This window comes from Loxodonta africana, chromosome 21 (assembly GCF_030014295.1).
Source record: "Loxodonta africana isolate mLoxAfr1 chromosome 21, mLoxAfr1.hap2, whole genome shotgun sequence".
Taxonomy (NCBI): Eukaryota; Metazoa; Chordata; class Mammalia; order Proboscidea; family Elephantidae; genus Loxodonta; species Loxodonta africana.
In genome coordinates this window covers 39,954,069-39,974,290 of record NC_087362.1, presented here as the reverse complement: position 1 = coordinate 39,974,290, position 20,222 = coordinate 39,954,069, and the positions used below count along the sequence as shown (strand labels likewise).

The window sequence follows — 20,222 nt, the reverse complement described above, 5'->3', positions numbered from 1 at the left end:
TGGACTTGAGTCTACTTCCTTTGTATTTCTCAGCAATCCAAAGCAATGCCAGCCCTATGAACTTTTTAAGCACACACAGGGTCTTCTGGCCTAAGGTCTTCATCTGGCTGTTGGATTGTTTAAGGAAGGATTTTTGTGATTCTTGTAGGCTGACACACTGGCTGTTATGTGTTGTTTTTCTAATCTCCCAGTAAACATTTGGAAAGTGAAGGTTTAGGTGTGTGTGTTTCTTGTACCTTGGAAGGGTAAATAAAGCCATCAGATTACACGAGTTTTCTTCCAAGTTTGCTCAGATGCTGCTGCAGGTCTGTACAATGACTGAGATATTTGCAACCTGTAGAGCAGCAGGGTATTTACTTGGCAGCAGACAGTGTTGATGGATTTGGGGAATGCCATTTGACAGTTACAGGCATGCATGAGGCAGTGCAGGCTCCTCAGAGCCCCTGATGGAAGCGGAGATTGAGCGACATAAGACTTCGGGTTTGTCTCCAACAATATAAATCACGGGCAGAGTCTCAGTCCTACGAAGAGAACCTGCCAGGAGCTTGGTGGGAGGCACTGCTGTTTACCCTCCCCTCGCCCCCTGCAACCATGCAATTAAAACAGAGGCATAGAGTCTGAAGTCAGCCTGAGAGGTTTTCTCTCACTTCCAAGTCCTTGTTCATTGGGAGGCTTTGTAATTAGATCACAGCTTCCTTCTTCTTTTGGAGAGATTTAGAGCAATCATCACACACATTCTGCTGCTTTGGGTTGAAAAGTGATTTGATGACTTTTGCAACTCTTGGAGCCCAAACGTGCGATTCTCATCTTCTTTCAGCCCCTCACTTGCTGTGTGACCTGGGACAATGAACCACTTTGTACCATAGGATTTTTTTTTTCTTTCTTTCTTAAAACAGGAATAGCATATATTTCTTTTTTTCTCCTAAAAGATCAGACACAATATATATAAAATGTCATAAACTTAGTTTCCTAGAACAATAACTGTAATTTCAGGTCACATTGTAGACAATTCTGATGTAGGGAAAAAAAGAAAAACAGTCTTAATTGTATAAGATGAAGTCTGAATTGCTGATTTATTAAAATATCCTCATATAATTAAAATATTTTATTGTAAGTTCATGTCTTGTAACATTTAAAAATTTTCAGATACTAACCAACAATGCATTGGTTTCACATTTGCTGATGATGCCGTGTGGGAGAAAGATCCGGTAGTTTGTGTCTGTAAAGATTCATGGCCTTGGAACCTCTATATGGGTCAATTCTATACTATCTTACAGGGTCACTATGAGTCGGAATTGACATGATGGCAATGGGTTTGGGTTTAGTTTTTGGTGATGATGTCATAGGAAAATAAAAAAATATATATATTAGCTACTTGTACAGAAGGATATCAGTCAATCACAGTGTAAAAAACTGTGAGAGAAAAATTCCACTGTTAATTTGAGGTACCAGTAAATTTTACCTTGTATTTTTAGCATTCCATTTTCTGGGTTTAAGAAAAGATTTGAAAAATAGACTAGATAATCTGGATATAGTTTTACCAGAAGGTTTAATAGTGATGTGCTTTTTTTTTTTTGGTATTAACTTAGAAGGGAAAATATGAAAACTAATATGCCTGCAGAGATGATCTTTCTCTTTGGAAAACTAGATTATCCTTTGATTCTATAGCCTGGTCTGCGTTTGTGGTGGAATGTGCCAGGGCTCTGCTTTGGAGGACAAAACCAACCATTTTGGGGGCTTTATAGAATTCTGTGGAATTCTACTATACTACCCAGAAGGTGAGTGACACAGCCCAGTTGTTCTCCATCTAATCTTGGCAATCATGCTGGAGAAGAAAATATGCTTTATGTGCTCATATGGCTGTTAAAGAGTATTCCAGATTTTTTTTTCCCCCAAAAAGGCATGTTCTCCAGCCAAAGCCCACAAGGCTTTTCTTTACTTTAAGTGCTCCTAGTATTATCTTGACCTTAAAGTTTACAGGGTAAAGGAAACATTTATGGAACAGTTAAGACCTGTTAGAACATAATGACTTGCCTCATTATCACACTCTACAAATCTCCACTTTACAGAGTTCACTTCCCTGCCTGCTTTAAACTTGTGTTTGGCCTGCAAATACTGTTACTTTTGCTCACATATGAAAACACAGAGAACTTCTCATTCCCTACCCCAAATGTGCCAAAAATAAGAATCTTTAAGAACTCATAAAGTCATTTAGCACCACATTAAAAAAGAAGCACAATTTTGAATTATTTCTGTTGTATGTGTTTGAGGTAGTAATAGGATTTTTTAAAGGTGTCTGTTCACATATTTAATCTCCTTAATAAATAAACAGTTCCTACAAATCAACAAGCTAAAAACAAACAATAGTAGGATAGTTGGCAAAAATCTAAAAAGACATACAAAAGACCAGTAAATATTTGAAGAGTTTTCAAGTTTATTAGCAGAGAAGAGACACTATTTAGAAAAAAAAACAGTATTCTACTGTTACACATGTAAAATTATCAGAAGTTACAACTGCTACTATAAAGTGTTGAAGTAATACAGAAATGAGAATTCTCATATATTTATATAGGCAGGAAGTGTAATTTAGTGTTAGAGTTCTGAGGTATAATGTAGAGATCTTAACCAAAAGTTTGAAAATTTTTTTTCTCCTAGAGTTTTTATATCTAGGAGAATATCTTAAAGGAATAGTCAGAGATATACCCACAAATTTATATACAGTGATATTTATGCCTGTATTATTTATACAATGAAAACTAGAACAGAACAACTTAAACTATTCAACAACTGAGTTAAATTGATGATTCAAAGCATAGAATACTGTACAGTTCACAAAAATGTAAACTTTAAGTAAGAATAAAAAATTGGAAAATTTAAATTATTTTTATATGCTTTCAAGTTATATTTCTTTAAAAATATTCAAAGTGAATTATTACAATGAAAGTGAAAAGTATAATGAAAGAACATCAGAATTTTCAAAGATTCATGAAATATTTTTTATTAAATAATGAAGATAAAACTAAATAAAAATTGTTTAGATTTGAAATTTCTTAAGTTTAATTAGATCGTATCATATATTTCTATAAAAATAATTTGCAGTTGTAGCATGGAGTGTCTATGTGATCGTCAGTGAAGAACACTGATGCTTTGATTCATGCGTGCCGTTTCTAGCCCTTCAATTATACAAGTCTAAGAGTGATGTGGATATTTTAATATCAGTTGCCATGTGTAACTGTCGTACCTGCCAATTTATACATAATTCCTGAATCATGAATTCGTACCCATGAAAACGGATATACCATATTACTGAGACAGAATATTATACGTGAATCTGTATCATTCAGGTTATCTGAAAGGAAGGATTTGACAAATTAGTCTTTTCTGTTACCTAAAAGCTTACAAGATTCAAATCCTCTCTGCACCCAGAAGCATTTTCCATTTCTGAAGTTGGGAGCTGCACAGTAACCCACTAACCATCAGGCATCCAGATGCAGTTGCCCTTCGTTTAAAGACTACGGGTAAGAGATGGCAGAGAAGCCTTTCTCTGGGGCTTGAATGGTGTAAATCACAGGAGTGGATGTTCAGGATTACGTGTCACACCATGCCAGCATTCAGCAGCAGATCCCAAGTGACAGAGGCACCCAGGTGTTTTCCAATAAATTTATTTTGTGCGGGTTTGCTATATGGTGTTTTCTAAAGGCTGATATCTAGGGCAGGGGTCACTTCTCCCTAGGTCTAAGAGTAATACTGTATTTAGACACTTGTTCAGCTCTTCAACAAAATGTGGCACCTAAAGTTGCCGACACTATTCTGGGCATCGAGGACACAGCATTGGATAAAACAAAGACACTCTGTTATGGAACTTACATCCTAAGGGATGTGTGGGGAAGTTGGAAGGGGAGTTGGGGTCAGCTTGAGGAAGGCTTTAAATGCCTGTTTTAGGAATGTCAATTTTTGGGGGTAACTAGTAAGATCTTGTTTTCTTTTTTTTGACTACGGCGTTGGCCATTGGGGAAGCAGGATTTTTAATAAGATTTATCTAACAGTATTGTGTGAAGTCATTATTAAATTGACTGTGAGGAATAAGTGTTAATTAAATGCTTTCAAAACTTAAAATTCAACTGTATCAGTTTTAGACCAATTGGGGGACACTTTTTTTTTTTTTTTTAATAATACTGCTCCCACACTTTTCCTCCTAGAATTAATGTCTCGGTAAGTGGTGATAAAAGAAAAGTTTAGCTCTCAGACAGAAGCTTTGTTAATAGGTTACTTCATTAGCTGTGGGGTCACCGATTATATTTTATTTTTTCTATTTATCCACGTAGTGTTCCTAATTGAGATTCTTAATCCCTTAAATTTCCTGGGGATAATTCCAGATAGGGTAGGCCATGGTAAGTAACATGGATGCAAACGAATAGGCATTTAGCTTCATGACTCAGTGGATAGCACTAAAGATTGGAATTTTAGCATTTTTGGTGCATTCATGAGTATAAGAAATTGGGAAAATTAAATTTTACTGGCACCCTAATTAAAATTGGGAGGCTCCTTAGGACTATTTAGTACTTTATTTTGTGTTCCACTGTGGTGTGTTTACAACTGCTTTATCTCTTTTATATTAGAACTGTTTTAAAAGGAAAGTGATAAAGACGTATCATTTATAGTGACTACTGTCCATTGCGATACCATTCATTTTATGTATTGTAGAGCATATATCATGTGCATTTTGTATAAATTGTCCCTACAAATGATTGCTTTTGCTTTTATATCTGTTTGTACTTGATGCTATAGTCATGGAAAGAGATTTGCTATAACCTTCTATTCTTTTGATTGAAAATTCCCTCTTCCCTTCTGGGACTTGTTGGTGAAGTATTATGGCTTCTTTTTCAAAAGCATGTTTTTTTTCCACATTGATTGAAATGACCACAATATGCACGTTTTCTTAATAGTTATTAGCAGTCCACCTGGTAGAAAATGCCTTGTAAAATAAGTTGGCGATGTTACTGAGACATCATTGAAGAGCATTAGAAAATAGGGACTGCCTGTCATTCGAGTACACCTTTTACGTATACCCCATGTCCTATTGACAAAACAATGGCCTCTCACTTTTTGTCTTGACAATAGCTCAGGCTTGACCGATCACCTCGGATTCATTCTGTAGAAACATCTTTCATTTGTGTAGGTATGTATAATGTAGCTGTCTTAGTCATCTAGTGCTGCTATAACAGAAACACCACAAGTGGATGGCTTTAAAAAGAGAAACTAATTTCATCACAGAAAGTAGGCTAAAAGTCCATATTCAGGGCATCAGCTCTGGGGGAAAGGCATTGTCTGTCTTTTGGCCTTCTCATCAATGTTCCTCTGGACACGCTCTGCTCCTGGTGCTTCTTTCTTGGTGGTATGAGGTCCCCCTGTCTCTCTGCTCGCTTCTCTCTTGTATCTCAAGAGATTGCCTCAAGACACAATCTAATCTCTTAGAATGAGTCCTGCCTCACTAACAGAACTGCCATCCACCCTCCCTCATTAACAACATAGAGGCAGGGTTTACAACATATAGAAAAATCATACAATACTGGGAATCATGGCCCAGCCAAATTGATACATTTTTTGGGGGACATAATTCAATGCATGACAGTAGCTCAGAGAGAAAGAGTCTCAATAAGGTAGAAACCCACCTTTTGTGAAGGTGGAGACAGGTTACATTGTCTGCATACCCTGGGTACTCATAACTTCCCTGTAAGCCTAAAGGGGTTCTACACCTTACAAAGACAACAAAAGGGACTGCCTGGAACCTCCTCTTTGGAATGGGAACTAGATGCACTTAATTATAAATGTGTGCCACTACTACAGATGATATGTAGTGGATTCTGATAAATCCTTTTAGCTTATCCTCACTGAGAAGCCACGTGAGTATCATATTGTGACCAAGAGCAGAGCTTCTTGTTCTGGTCTAGTCTGGGGCTTCTTGTCTGGTGGATTTTCCTGAGCCTTTTCCAAGGGTCCCATGAATTTCTTGTTGCACAGTGTCTGTGCTGGGATTGGCAGTGTCTTTGTTTCTGATCCCTTATTGTTATTTGTTGATGATTCTCAGCCTCCACTTTCCAGTGATATATTTGTCAAGCCAGCTTAATATACATACATATTTATATTAAGCTTGCCTCCTGCTTTATGTCAGTGCTGAGTGAGTTCTGTGATTGCTGAGATCTTTGCACAGAATGCTCTGATCAGCACAGTCCATGCTGCAGCAATGGGAAGGACATTTTACACTGCTCTTTTCTAGAATCTCCGCTGGGCAGAAGCATTACATTTTCTATGCCATGCTTTTAAACAATCCTCCATCCAGAGGAATGCCCTGGGGCAGTCCTTTTTTGACTTTTTCATGTCCACAGCATGTGGGCTACATTAGACTTGGGCCTGGTCTTTCTTAGCATCCCTCATATTTGACTTTGAAGTCTTTGAGGTTAGTGTGAGGTCTTGCTTTGATGTCACTATTCACTTGTTTACAAGGAGATATAATTTAAAATGAAATTCACTTGAGACCTTAGATAGACCATATAACGCAGCTACTTTTCTTCTTTTTCTTTGTTAATGCAGAAAGCTCCCAAGGACATATTGCAGAAATGGTATCTGTTTATCGAAAGTACAGTATCTAAACTTGATGAAAGATCAGAAGTCTTTAATACAAATTCCTGGAGCTACTGAGTAACGTCAGGTTTGTGGACAACTAATTCTTTCTGAGCAAACATGGCTATATTTTATTAGGAATTCATGATACGTTAACAATGTGGTCGTTAACTTTAGGCAGCAGGGTCATAGGTCAGCCTTGACCCTGAGATGACCTGTCGATGCCGCTGCTGATGAGAGTAATAGTAGCTACTGTGATTTTAAATGTACCAAGTGCTGATGAGGAGCCTTGGAGGTGTACTGATTGAAGTGCTCAGCTGCTAACCACAAGGTTGGCCGTTCAAACCCACCAGCCACTTTGTGAGAGAAAGATGTGTGTGACAGTCTGCTTCCATAAAGATTTACAGCCTTGGAAACCCTATGGGGCAGTTCTACTCTCTCCTGTAAGGTTGCTATGAATTGGAATTGACTTGATAGCAGTGAGTTTAGTTTGGTTTTGGGGTGCTAATGCTGTGTTAGGTACTTTACAAAGATTTTCATTTATTCATTTTAGCATCCCTGTGTGATGGGTGGGGTTATCTAGTTTTCCAAAAGAGGAAGTTGAGCATTAGAGAAATTATGACAACTGCCCAGAATTTCAAGAGAGGTTTGTGGTCCGAACCATTCCTTGGAAGTCAGAAGGTACTAGGAAGGTGGTGGCTACCCTTCAGCAGCTCCACCACCTATTCCCAGTACATCCTTACAGTATTGATTGCAGAGGCATTATCTTGTTCTTGTGAAATCTTTTGAGCTTGCATTTGGACAGTGGCTTTATCTGACCACATGACCTTCTGAACTTCTATACTCAAAATGCAAAAGTGGCTCTGGAGAGCTCAGACCCTGAGGTCTATGTATGACAATGGCTTACTTACGAAGTTCCTGGCTACCTTCTCTGCTCTAGGAGTCTTTGTCTCAGGACTCAGACCCTTGGTAAACTCAGGTTTAGCTCTTTTCTCGTTCTCTTGCCTGTGCTTCTAGACTTGTGGTACTTGCTGAAGTGCTGCTCTGATCTTTGTAGCTGGATTTGTAGCTTCCCCTTTCCAGGTATACCCAGAACCCAGTGACCCAGTGCCATCGAGTCGATTCCGACTCATAGAGACCTTTTTTTTTTAGCTAGGGTAAAATTGCTACCTCTACTTACAGCCCTGTTAATAAAGAGACTTGGTTCATCCCCCAGGATCCAGCCATTGGTGGCCAAGGCAGAAGAGGGAGGGCTTTATATTTAAAAGATGTCATTGTATAATAAATGTTGGAGAGGCTGTGGAGAGATTGGAACTCTCATACACTGCTGGTGGGAATGTAAAATGGTACAACCACTTTGGAAATCTATCTGGCGTTATCTTAAACAGTTAAAAATAGAACTACCATACAACCCAGAAATCCCACTCCTCGGAATATACCCTAGAGAAACAACAGCCTTCACAAGAACAGATATATGCACACCCATGTTTATTGCAGCTCTGTTTACAATAGCAAAAAGCTGGAAGCAACCAAGGTGTCCATCAACAGATGAATGGTTAAATAAATTGTGGTATATTCACACAATGGAATACTACGCATCGATACAGAACAGTGATGAATCCGTGAAACATTTCATAACATGGAGGAACCTGGAAGGCATTATGCTGAGCGAAATTAGTCAGAGGCAAAAGGACAAATATTGTATAAGACCACTATTATAAGATCTTGAGAAATAGTATAAACTGAGAAGAACACATACTTTTGTGGTTACGAGGTGGGGAGGGAGGGAGGGTGGGAGAGGGTTTTTTACTGATTAGTTAGTAGATAAGAACTACTTTAGGTGAAGGGAAGGACAATACTCAATGCATGGAAGGTCAGCTCAACTGGACTGGACCAAAAGCAAAGAAGTTTCCGGGATAAACTGAATACTTCAAAGGTCAGCGGAGCAAGGGCGGGGGTTTGGAGACCATGGTTTAAGGGGACTTCTAAGTCAATTGGCAAACTAATTCTATTATGAAAACATTCTGCATCCCACTTTGAAATGTGGTGTCTGGGGTCTTAAATGCTAACAAGTGGCCATCTAAGATGCATCAATCACTCTCAACCCACCTGGATCAAAGGAGAATGAAGAACACCAGGGTCACACGGTAACTATGAGCCCAAGAGACAGAAAGGGCCACATGAACCAGAGACTTACATCATCCTGAGACCAGAAGAACTAGTTGGTGCCCAGCCACAACCGATGACTGCCCTGACAGGGAGCACAACAGAGAACCCCTGAGGGAGCAGGAGATCAGTGGGATGCAGACCCCAAATTCTCATAAAAAGACCATACTTAATGGTCTGACTGAGACTAGAAGAATCCCGGTGGTCATGGTCCCCAAACCTTCTGTTGGCCCAGGACAGGAACCATACCCCAAGACAACTCATCAGACATGGAAGGGACTGGACAGTGGGTAGGAGAGAGATGCTGATGAAGAGTGAGCTATTTATATCAGGTGGACACTTGAGACTGTGTTGTCATCTTCTGTCTGGAGGGGGGATGGGAGGGTAGAGAGGGTTGGAAGCTGGCAAAATTGTCACGAAAGGAGAGACTGGAAGGGCTGACTCATTGGGGGAGAGAAAGTGGGAGTATGGAGTAAGGTGTATATAAACTTATATGTGACAGACTGACTTGATTTGTAAACGTTCACTTGAAGCTCAATAAAAATTAAAAAAAAAAACATGTAAGTATATGAAAAAGTACAAAAAGAAAATCACTCAAATTTCATTACCCTTATGCAATGATTTTTTTTCCCTGGTAGTGCTTTTTATCTGTGATCCCTGAATACATATTGTCACATATGTACATCTTTGTGTTTTACATACATAGTTGCAATCATTGGGCTTTCCAACACTAGAAAAATCTGGGATTACAACTACATGTTGGGCCATAAGGGAGATGTGAAAACCCCGATTCCTGGATCTTAGCTTGAGGCTGCAGTTGTGATATTAGAATTTCTAAAACATGTATGTCAGCATATTTTTAGTTTTACAGTGATATATGTAGGGTCTTGTAGAATCATGATTACAACTCCTCATGTTTTTCTCCACCAATCCTGATAATTTGCATTCAGAATTTGCCTGTGTAAGTTATATTTTAGATCAATAATGCAAAGTGGAAAACCCAATAGAGCCCATATCTCAATTGGCCCTTAAAGAAATCAAGAAATAGGGAATACGCCCTCCTTCCCCACCCAATAAGTCAGAAACAGTACCAATTGTACCACATGTTTAGGATTGAACATAGAACTTCTTTTTACTCATGGTGGGGCATTTATCTTCATTCAACAAATATATTTTGAGCATCTATTAGGCACAGAGTATTCTGGTAAGCACTGTTAAGGGGTTCAGGGTTATAACCCAAATCTGACTCATAGGAACCCTATAGGACAAAATAGAACTGCCCCATTGAGTTTCTAAGGCTGTAGTCTTTACAGGAGCAGACTGCCGCACCTTTCTCCCATGGAGCGGCTTGTGGGTTCGCACCGCTGACCTTTCGGTTAGCAGGCAAGTGCTTAACCACTGCGCCACCAGGGCTCCTTCAGAGCTATAGAAGATCTTTTTTTTTTGCTTTTACAGAGCTTTCAGTCTATTTGGGATGACCTCCATTTTTTTATTCATTCACCAAAATTTTATTTAGGATCAACCTCGTGGTGAGCTATGGGCTTTGTGCTGGGAAATCAAGGTTGATGACAGGACAGATAGAATCATTTAGTTGACTGCCTCTGGTTACCACAGAAGACATAGCCCTGCTACCAGGATGCTCAGTGCAGCAGATAAGGCCAAAACTTGAAGGGACAGGCAATCAGGGGAGATGATATTTAGAATTGTAGATATCCTCTGTATGATGTCCACAGCTGGTCTGATTAATAGCTCTGAGACTGCTAAGTCTTAGGCCTTCAAGAACAGGCCATTCTGGAATGTGTGGAGAGGACAAGTTGAGAGAAAAGTCATTTGTAGGTGCCTCCACCCTGATAGTTTTAAATGTGGGAAGCTATTTGCATCATCCTCTGAGGGCTTTTCAGAAGCCATCAAACAACAACCAAAAAAATAATATTTTCCTGAGCTGCACCCAGGGACTCAAATATTTCTCCTGGTATCTATCTCTTGGCTCTGTTTTCCTTATGTCATTGTTTTTTTGGGTAACTAATTACCATGCCATAGCAAACCAGCAGGTAAGGGCATATATCTTGCCCTATCAGCAACCCTGGGACAAGAGTGAGTCTCCCCGTCAGTTCCCTTTGGTGCCCAGGGCTTCAGTCTGCCTGGACCAGACCAAGTCATGTGCCCATCACTGAGCCAGTCATGTGACCATTCCTAATTGGTCTGGCCTGGGTCATGCCTCACCTCCTGATAAACCAGATGGCATCAAGCTCCCCAGAAGTGCACTGGGGAAGAGATGGTTGCCGAAAGGTGAACTGGGATACTGTTATTAGAAAAAAGGCAAATGGATGCAGGACAGGTAAAACAACAAATGTTCACTAGAGCTCTGCAATAATTAAGCACCTCCTAGTAAATCCTTGTTGACTTTGTACAATTTGTTACTTAAGGAGAGTTTTTTTATAGCTTTGTGGAGGCTTTGTGATAGGTGCTTTAAACAGAGAGAGAGAGAGAGAAAAAAAATTAAGGACCATTGGTTCATTTTGTTCCACCCAAATGTAGATCATAATTTTTACCTTTATGTTTACTAATGAAAATGCCTGATCCAAAGCTCACCTGGGATTTGTGTGCCCCTGGAGCAAGTAGAAAGAATATCGTTTCTGCCTGTTCATGCATCTCCAATCAGGCCAACTCACAGAATCTAGAAGCTTCTCCCTTGGAAGGACTTGCCAGGGTGTGCGTCAGGCCTGCCAGTTTAGAAACGGCCTTGCTGTATTTCATCCTTTAAGGATCCATTGCTTGATCCTGTTCTTTGGTGAAATTCTACAGACAGCATTCATTTGAAAACACCTGGTTGCACATTACTATAGCATACTGCTCTGTTTGCCTGAGTTGTCCAAGAGAACCCCTTACAACCGTGATTGCTACAGTTATGTTTCTTTGTTAAGGTAAACAAAAACATGTAGAATCACCTTGATATGGGCCAGTGTTTGCTATGAGAATAAGCTGTGACTGATGATTCTGTGCTTTTTGCCAGAAATTGTTACTTTTTCCATATAGAAATAAGTGCACCTCCCTGCATCCTGATGCTTTCTAGCACTGCTAGACTCAAAGAAATAAATGAGATTATTCCAAAGAAAAGCACTCATATACTTAATGAGGTTGAAAGTTCATAGTTTATCTTCACAAAAACTATAACCAAAACAAAACCCAAACCTACTGCCGTCGAGTCTATTTCAACTCATAGCAACCCTATAGGACAGAGTAGAACTGCCTCATGGGGTTTCCAAGGAGCAGCTTGGTGGATTCAAACTGCTGACCTTTTGGTTAGCAGATGAGCTCTTAACCACTGCATCACCACTATATAGAAGATACATTCAAACATCTAAATGAACTTAATACATCTATTTAAGAAACTGGAAACAATTTGTTCATAGAAAAAAAATTTACTTTTATATAAGAATCTCTGGGTGGCGCAAGTGGTTAGGTGCTCAACTGCTGGCCTAAGGGTTGGTGGTTTGAACCCGTGTAGAAGGGTCTCAGAAGAAAGGCCTGACAGTCTGTGTCCGAAAGGCCACAGCCATGAACCCCATGGAGTGCGGTTCTACTCTACATGTGGGGTTGCCATGAGTTGGAATCAACTCGACAGCAGCTGGTTTTTTGGAGTTAGGCTAAAATGTGCTGAGAAAAGTTGTTTTATTAACATTCCTTTTCTTAAAGATACTGTTTGCTATGGATTGAATTTTGTCCCCCTAAAAGATATGTTAAGTGCTAACCCTTGTACCTGTGCATGTGACCCTGTTTGGAAACAGGGCCCTTAAAGATGTTATCATTTAAGCTAACATGGGGTCATACTGGAGTTGGGTAGTCCGTGTCCTTATAAAAGAGAAGGTACAAGGAGACAAATGACAGATAACCACACATCTACAAGCCAAGAATACGAAGGATTGCCAGGAGCTACAAAGGCATGGGGCATATTCTCCCTCAGCACTCTCAGAAGGAATCAAGACAGCCAAAATCCTGATCTCAGACTTCCAGCCCCCAGAACTGTGAAACAATAAATTTCTGTTCTTATAAACAAAACAAAACAAAGTCCATTGCTTGCCATCTCACAACTTTTCCTGAATGCGGCAGAGAAATCTATGCCTGGCTGGGCTGCCTTTTTGCTGTGGGGATGTGAAATATGCTTTTTCCTTGGGATGGTTTGTTTCTGGCCATTTGCCCTAAGTGTTTCTGTGGATGCTGTAAGCCTGTAACAGAGACCACTTCTTGGGTCTTGATCATTATGAAGTGACATTTGGCATTAATTTGCTCATGACCACAGAGAGCCCCAGGGACCCACTTGGGAGAAGGTGGGTTTATCCCACAAGGCAGCTTTTCTCCTGGTTACTGGACAGAAAGGCTATTTCGGGCCACTGCATCAGTGCTGTGAGAGATGAAATAAGAGTTTTTATTCTTGTATGTGTGGAGGAAATATGCCTTCTGAGCCATGCTCAGGAGACGGCTTTTTCTGTTTCCTCCAAAATTATCCCCATCTTTTATAGGATAGGAGGAGGGGCTCCTGGAGATGTGCAGAGATTGGGACTAACAGGGCTTTGGAATATATGCAACGATGCTCTCAGCCGAGGGCACGCGTCCCGTTGGAGGTGCTGCTCCTTTTGTACCACACGGAGCTTTCTTGTCCCTTCTTGTCATTAATCGTTTCTTTTACTCTTACATCCAGGATCAAATGAAAGTATTTTTTTCCAGTTGCTGTCAAGTCGATTCCAACTCATGGTGACCTCACATGTGCAGAGTAGAACTGTGCTCCAGAGGGTTTTCAGGGCTGTGACTTTTCAGAAGCAGATCACCAGGCCTGTCTTCTAAGGCACCTCTGGGTGGGTTTGAACCGTAAACCTTTTGTTTAGTAGTCAAGTGCTTAACCGTTGTGCCACCCACTAGACCCAATATATATGTAAACCAGTTGCTGTTCAATTCAGCTCTGACTGAAGGTGACGCCATGTGTGTCAGAGTAGAACTGTGCTGCATAGGGTTTTCCGTTACTGCTTTTTTAGAAGTAGGTTATCGGACCTTTCTTCCCAGCTGCCTGTAGGTGAACTTGACTCTCCAACCTGGTTAGCAGCAGAGTGTTTTAACAGCTTGCATCTCCCAGGGACTGCAAAATGTGTATATTTTCATTTAATTCTCAAAACAAAATGATGAGGTGGATGTTGCCAGTCCCATTTTACAGATGAAGAAACTGAGGTTTAGAGCAGTTAAGGAGCTTGCCCATGACTTGCTTCCCACTACTGCCTGTGTTCTTCTTCTCTTTTGTTCCTATTCTCTGAAGGCAGGATAGCATAGAGATAACTAGAAGGCTCTGGAACTAGACTGTGGACCCCAGCCTTGGCTCTACACTCGCCAGCTGTAGGAACTTAGGCAAGTTTCTTGATTTTTCTTCAGATTCTTCATCAGTCGGTTGGAGATAATAATGAATAAGAATGATTACCCACTGCATCGGGTTACGTGAGGGTTAACTGAGTTAATGTAGCTAGGCTCAGCACTTAGAACATCACCTAGTACGTAATAAGTGCTCAGTAAAGACGAAGTATTTTTTATTTCTCTGGCTCTCCTAATTTTATATCTATGTATATCTAAAAAGGGACAGAAAATACTTTCTAGTTTTTCTTTCTGCCTCATTTAGTGTGGAGTGCTTAATGTAGCCATGCAGAAATTAATTGCTTGTTTTGTTGTTATATAATTAAGAACTTAATTAAAAATGGATAACTTTTCACTTCATTTTCTCCATTTGCACAATTTGGATATTTTATTTTGTAGCCCATTAAAATTGAAAGTGTTAAGTGTCAGTAACTTTCATGAATATTCCTAAATGAGGGTGATTTGATTGGGATTCATTATCTGTGTCCTTTCCTCCTGTAGGGGGTCAGCATTAGAGGGGGGCTTTGTCAGTAGTGAACAGTGCACAGTCATTGGATTGTCGTTGTTAACTGCTGTCAAGTTGGTCCCCAGCTCGTGGTGAGCCCAGGTATGACAGAGTGGAACGCCTCCATAGGGTTTTTTTGGCTGTAATCTTTACAAAAACAGATGACCAGGCCTTTCTTCCATGGTACCACTGGGTGGGCTTGACCGCCAACCTTTAGGTTAGTAGCTGACCACAAACTGCTTGCACTACCCGGGCTTCTACAGTTGTTGGTAGCTAAACCCAGAACTGTAAACTGAGCCTGAGAAGATGAGCAGTGGACCTGGCTGACCTGATTCTCTTTCAATGACCTGCCCCACCCTCATCTGACTCACCTGGGCTGCCGTAGGTCCACGTGAAGTGAGGAATGGTGTCTACCTGAGATTTCATCTGTAAATTCCACCGTTCTCATTGAGGACAGAGAGGGGCTTGGAATACCACACACAAACTCCATTTAAAAAGTGAAATTATAAAATTAAGTAAAGGAACATTTGGTATTACTTAAAAAAAAAAATCTTCCTTTCCTCCTACCATTGGTACAGATTTGAGAAGGTATAAATTTGAATTCCTTTGCAATCATTTTCCTGTAATGTGTTATCTTTAGAGCCAAGCATGGCTTATTCTGCTGAGAGTAGCCATTCCGAGATCCTGGTGGGCAGAGGGGGAAGAAGCTAACATTTGGCAAGGATGTCATAGGCTCCTTTACACATCCGCTCACTGTGATTTTTGCAATAGTTTTACAAGATTAAATAAGTTATTGTCCCTCATCATCTGTACACAAGACCTGCGAGGCTTGGAAGACACCAAGAGTATAGCCCAAAGCAATACAGGGAGTTCGAGGGTGGAGCCAGAATTACTAGCCAGGATTCCGAAGCTCTTAGCTCTTCATTTTCTAGGACTGGTGAAATGGGCAGCAGTGTGGCGGAATGAAAAGGTAGTCCAGCCCTTGGCAGCCTTCTGCAGACTGATCACATTGAAATTAAATGAATAAGCAACTTGCCCATTTTAAATTTTATGTAAGCCACACAAGCCTTCGTGTTATTCGTTGGTTTGATAGGTTTTTTTTTTTTCAATTACAAAGAAATGCGTGCTTATTTGAGCAATTTAAAAATTATAGAGCTGTATAAAGCAATTAAAAACTTTACTCCTCCCTCTAACCCAGCCTCCCCTGAAGTAATCAGTTGCTAGTTTTCGTGTTCTTGCACATCTTTCTTTTTTTAATTTAATTTTTTTATTGTGGTAAGTGTGTCTATATACATATATATACACATATACATATATAACAAAAAATTTGCCATTTCAACTTTTTTTAAATGCACAATTCAGTGACATTGATTACTTTCATCATGTTACACATCTTTATGTTAACACACACACATTTAAGATACCATTTACTTTTTCTAAAATAAGTATAAGCACGCGCCACCGTCCCTCAGTAGTGTACAGTGTCTCTCCTTCCAGGTCGGTAAACACAGCTTCTCCTTTTTAACAGCTGTGTCATAGTCCATAACTTAAAGCAGCAGGTTGCAGCCCGCTAATGGGCAGGAACCCAAGCGGATGTAAGAATTGCATGTATAATTTCTTGATTTTGATTAAAAATTTTTCTTAATAGATATCTCATTTCTGACATTCTGCTGGCTGGCATCTCATGGATGGGAATTTTATGTCACAGGTGGGCCTAATTATCCTTGATTAATGTACTGTAAAAGCTGATGGAGTGGAGACACAGAAAGGCACAATAACGTGAACTGGGATCGTATGTCATTCCCAGGCCTGTACCCACCCCGACTGCTCACATGGCAGGCGCCTCGGTTTGCCTCTGTACATGCCGCCCTGTGACACCTTGTTTAACACAGTGAGTTATGAGATGGGGAGAAATCTAGAATTTAGCCACTGATTTAACAAACTGGTGACTCTGAGATCAGCACTCCGGTGTTGCCATCCTCATCAAAGGCTGTATCTTTATCTAAAATTTATTAGCCAGTTTCAAACCTGCTTGCCAGCTCACTAATGGAAGCCTTTTGAATCAATTTGCTCCTATAATTTAAATAGCATTTCAGTGTATATTGTTGAAGCAGAAATGAGTTGCAGCTTCTAGCCAGTAAAATTAATTATTTATTATTCTTTTCATAAATACTTTCCTAGTCCAATGTAACTGAAAAATGCTTAGGCTGTTTAAACACACACACGCACACACACGCACACACACACACAATGTTTTCCAATGGCTAATTTGAAAAATGTCACAGTATTAGTTTTCATTTACGTCTGTCAGGAAACATTTATATCTACACATAAGGATTTTTCCCCTTTCACCAGCTATTTTTTGTAGAGTATGCATTTAATTCACGTTTACAAATTGGTTTCTGTTTTTAACTAAAGCTACCTTTTCAGCAGAAATGATGTGTGTGATGTCACAGTTCTAACTTAATCTCTGTGGCACCAAATTTTAATCCTTGAAATTAGCAACTTCCTTTTTGATGGATGCTTTTTACATAAGTCTGCTTAATTATTTTATAGAAAGAATCCTCAGATTAAGATGATATTAGCTTTGGAATTTCCCTCTACCTATCACTGTTGGGAGGAGTCCCTGGATGGTGCCAACATGCTAGGCTGCTAACTGAAAGGCTGGAGGCTGGTGTCCACCCAGAGGCACCTTGGAAGAAAGGCCTGGTGATCTACCTCTAAAAAGTCAGATATCGAAAGCACCATGGAGCTGCTCTGAAACACATGGACTTGCCATGAGTCGGAGTTGGTTTGATGGCAGCTAGTTCTCACTTCGGGAGACAACTTTCCAGGGGTCTTAAGTGGTTTACCATGTCTCAGTAACAGAAATACTGGGGGATGTTGTTCCAGGCTATCTCTTCAAGGAACTTAGTGTAGCAGACAGCCTTGGAGGATAGAGATAGTGTCTCCCTCAGGAGCAGAGGGCAGGTTTGTTTACTGTCCAATAGTGTCTCTCAGGGACAGAGGTTAAGCAGATTTGCTTGATAAAGGAGTTGGAATTTCTAAGCTCAGGATTACTGAGCTATGACTCAAGCCGACCCTGCGTAGGATCCACCTGGGCTTTTTCTCAGGTGGGGCTAGAACGTGGTCAAGGGGAACCGATGCAAAAATGAGACTTCTGCTTCTTGTTACGTGGTGAGTAATAAAGCATTTTGTATTTGACTGTGGAGTCCCAAGTCTTCTGCCAATTTCCACAAAACTGTGGCAGCTAACTGATTAGGTTATACCAAGGGTGAAATCTTAGACCTTTCACATTTGGACAATCACCTAACCAATAACCAAGATAACACAGAGCCTGGAGTGATCAAATATGGCCTGTGGGTAAATCCAGTCTGTATCCGGCTTTTTTTAATGACCTCTAAGAAAAACAAAGACGACTTTGTGAGAGAAATACATGTGGCCCACAAAGACTAAAGTATTTATTATGTGGCCCTTTATAGAAAAAATTTACTGACCCCCGATACAGAGAAACCATTAGTAGAGTGTCTCATACTTAGTGAGCATGTCATTATTCACTGAAAACACTTAAATACCTTTCATTATATATACACTTCACACACATTTAAGCCTTTCACCCTCACAGCTGCCCTATGAGGTGAGTACTCCCACCCATTGCCGTTGAGTGGATTCAGACTCATAGCAACCCCATGGGGTTTCCAAGGCTGTAAATCTCTGTGGAGGCAGGCTGCCACATCTTTCTCCTGTGCAGCAGCTGGTGGTTTTGAACTACGAACCTTTCAGTTAGCAGTTGATTGATTTAACCACTGTGCCGCCAGGGCTTCTTGAGGCGAGTACTAGAGTACTGTTATTACCTTCCCACAGAAAAAGGAAGCACAGAGAGGTTGATTAATTTGCCCAAGGTCACACAGTTGGCAAATGGTGGAGATAAGGTCAAAACTCAGACCATTGGGCTCTGCAGCCCATGTTCTTAACCACTGCCCTCTATTGCCTTACTATGAGAGAGTCTTAAAACATCAAGCTCTTATTATGCACCACTAGATGCTTTTCTGTGCTCTTAAGAGTTAATATAGGCTTAGTCGTCTGAGGTGGGCTCAGTTGTTCTCTCCCTTTTACAGACGATGATAAAGAGGCTCTTAGAAGTTTGTTGTCATAAGCGTTGGTCCTGGGATTCAAAAACCAAGTCTGTCTGGCTCTAAGGTGATATGCTTTATACAGCTTAGGCTGTGCCAAATGCAGCCATTATTTTGGCTCATTTTCAGAGTAACTAGCTGTAATTTTTTACGGCTTTCTTAAATTAATACTTCATGTTGGCTATAAATCATTTCCTTTAAGTTGATGGGCCTGTGTGTGTGTGTGTGTGTGTGTGTGTGTGTGTTTTCTTTTTTTTACGTTTGTCTGGTCTTTAGATACTTTGGCTTCTCTCAGGATAATCTATCTGCTGAAATGGGGCATAAAAGCCAGCCAAGGAAGAATTTTACAGTGCTCTGTACTCCTAGATCCATCACCAAAGTGCAGGGAAAGGTAAATCAAGACGACGTATGCCTTTTTGAACACCTCTTCCTTGGAAACACAAACAGATTTACTTTTGAATTCCATATTTTTGTTCAGGTAAATAGTAATTTTAAAGACCTTATTGCCTTACAAATGTTTCAATATCTAGTGGTTTGAAATTTTCTTTTTTAATTTGGAGTTAACTGTTACCAAATGAAAAATATTTTTCCTTTTTGTTTTAGATTTTATATGCTGAGTTCTAGAAGTACACCAATCTTAGGCTAATTATTTTGAGCCCTATTTTGAGGTAACCAAGAATAGGTCCATGGATGCTATCCTGTGTCACTCTGAGTCTTAATTTTTTTTTTTAAATCACTTTTGATGACTTTGTACATTACCCCATCAACAGATGGCTTTCTCCTCCACCTGACTTTCCAGTCGGTTTTCATCCTGGGAATTTTGCTCAGGTTGAAGGAATGAGTGCATGTATCTTGTCAGAGGAAATCACAAGCCCATGTAAATTCCCTCCTGCTTCCAGCGTCTTCTTCATCGAAACATAAACCACAATGTGCTGGAGTTTCACAGTGTTACATTTCACAAGCAGATCTGTATTTATTGTCTTTGTGGGCTGTTTCAGCATTTAAATATTACTGGAAGTCTCAAGTTCCTGGGAACCAATCACGAGAGCTTTACAGCTCTTCAAAATCTAGAATCAGGCACAGAGCCCATGCAGTAATTCAATTAAATGTTCCTTTGGCTTATTTTCCTTACAGGATGATTAAAAATCCGTTGCTGTGGAGCTGACTTCCGACTCCTGGCTGCCCCGTGTTTGCCATGGTAAAACTGTGCTCCACAGGGTTTTCAGTGGCTGGTTTTTCAGAAGTAGGTCACCTGGCCTTTGTTCTGAGTCACTTCTGGGTAGACTCAAACCTGCGATCTTTCGGTTAGCATCTGAGCATGGTAACCATTTGCACCACCAGGGACTCCTTGTAGGATGATAGGAGTTAAATATTTGCCCACCACAATGAGATAGGGGTTCTGG

General features: G+C 40.2%; 1 protein-coding gene across 12 annotated transcripts in view; it reads left to right on the top strand.

Annotated features, from left to right (window-relative positions):
* Nucleotides 1–20,222, top strand: part of WWOX (WW domain containing oxidoreductase) — a 1,096,383-nt gene that overhangs the window by 160,436 nt on the left and 915,725 nt on the right. Inside the window, exons 6-9 of one of the 12 annotated variants that reach the window (XR_010318846.1) lie at nt 1,669–1,778; nt 3,427–3,518; nt 5,122–5,179; nt 6,592–8,367. The exons of 8 other annotated variants lie outside the window; for them this stretch is intronic. Coding sequence is in view for 2 of the 4 variants with exons in the window: in XM_023558144.2 (XP_023413912.1) it covers nt 1,669–1,778; nt 3,396–3,465 (180 nt within the window). In the remaining 2 variants the exon portion in view is untranslated. Of the gene's footprint in view, nt 1–1,668; nt 1,779–3,395; nt 8,369–20,222 lie in introns of those variants that run through there. 3 more of the 12 variants (XR_010318845.1, XM_064273757.1, XM_023558144.2) reach the window with 3 other exon arrangements.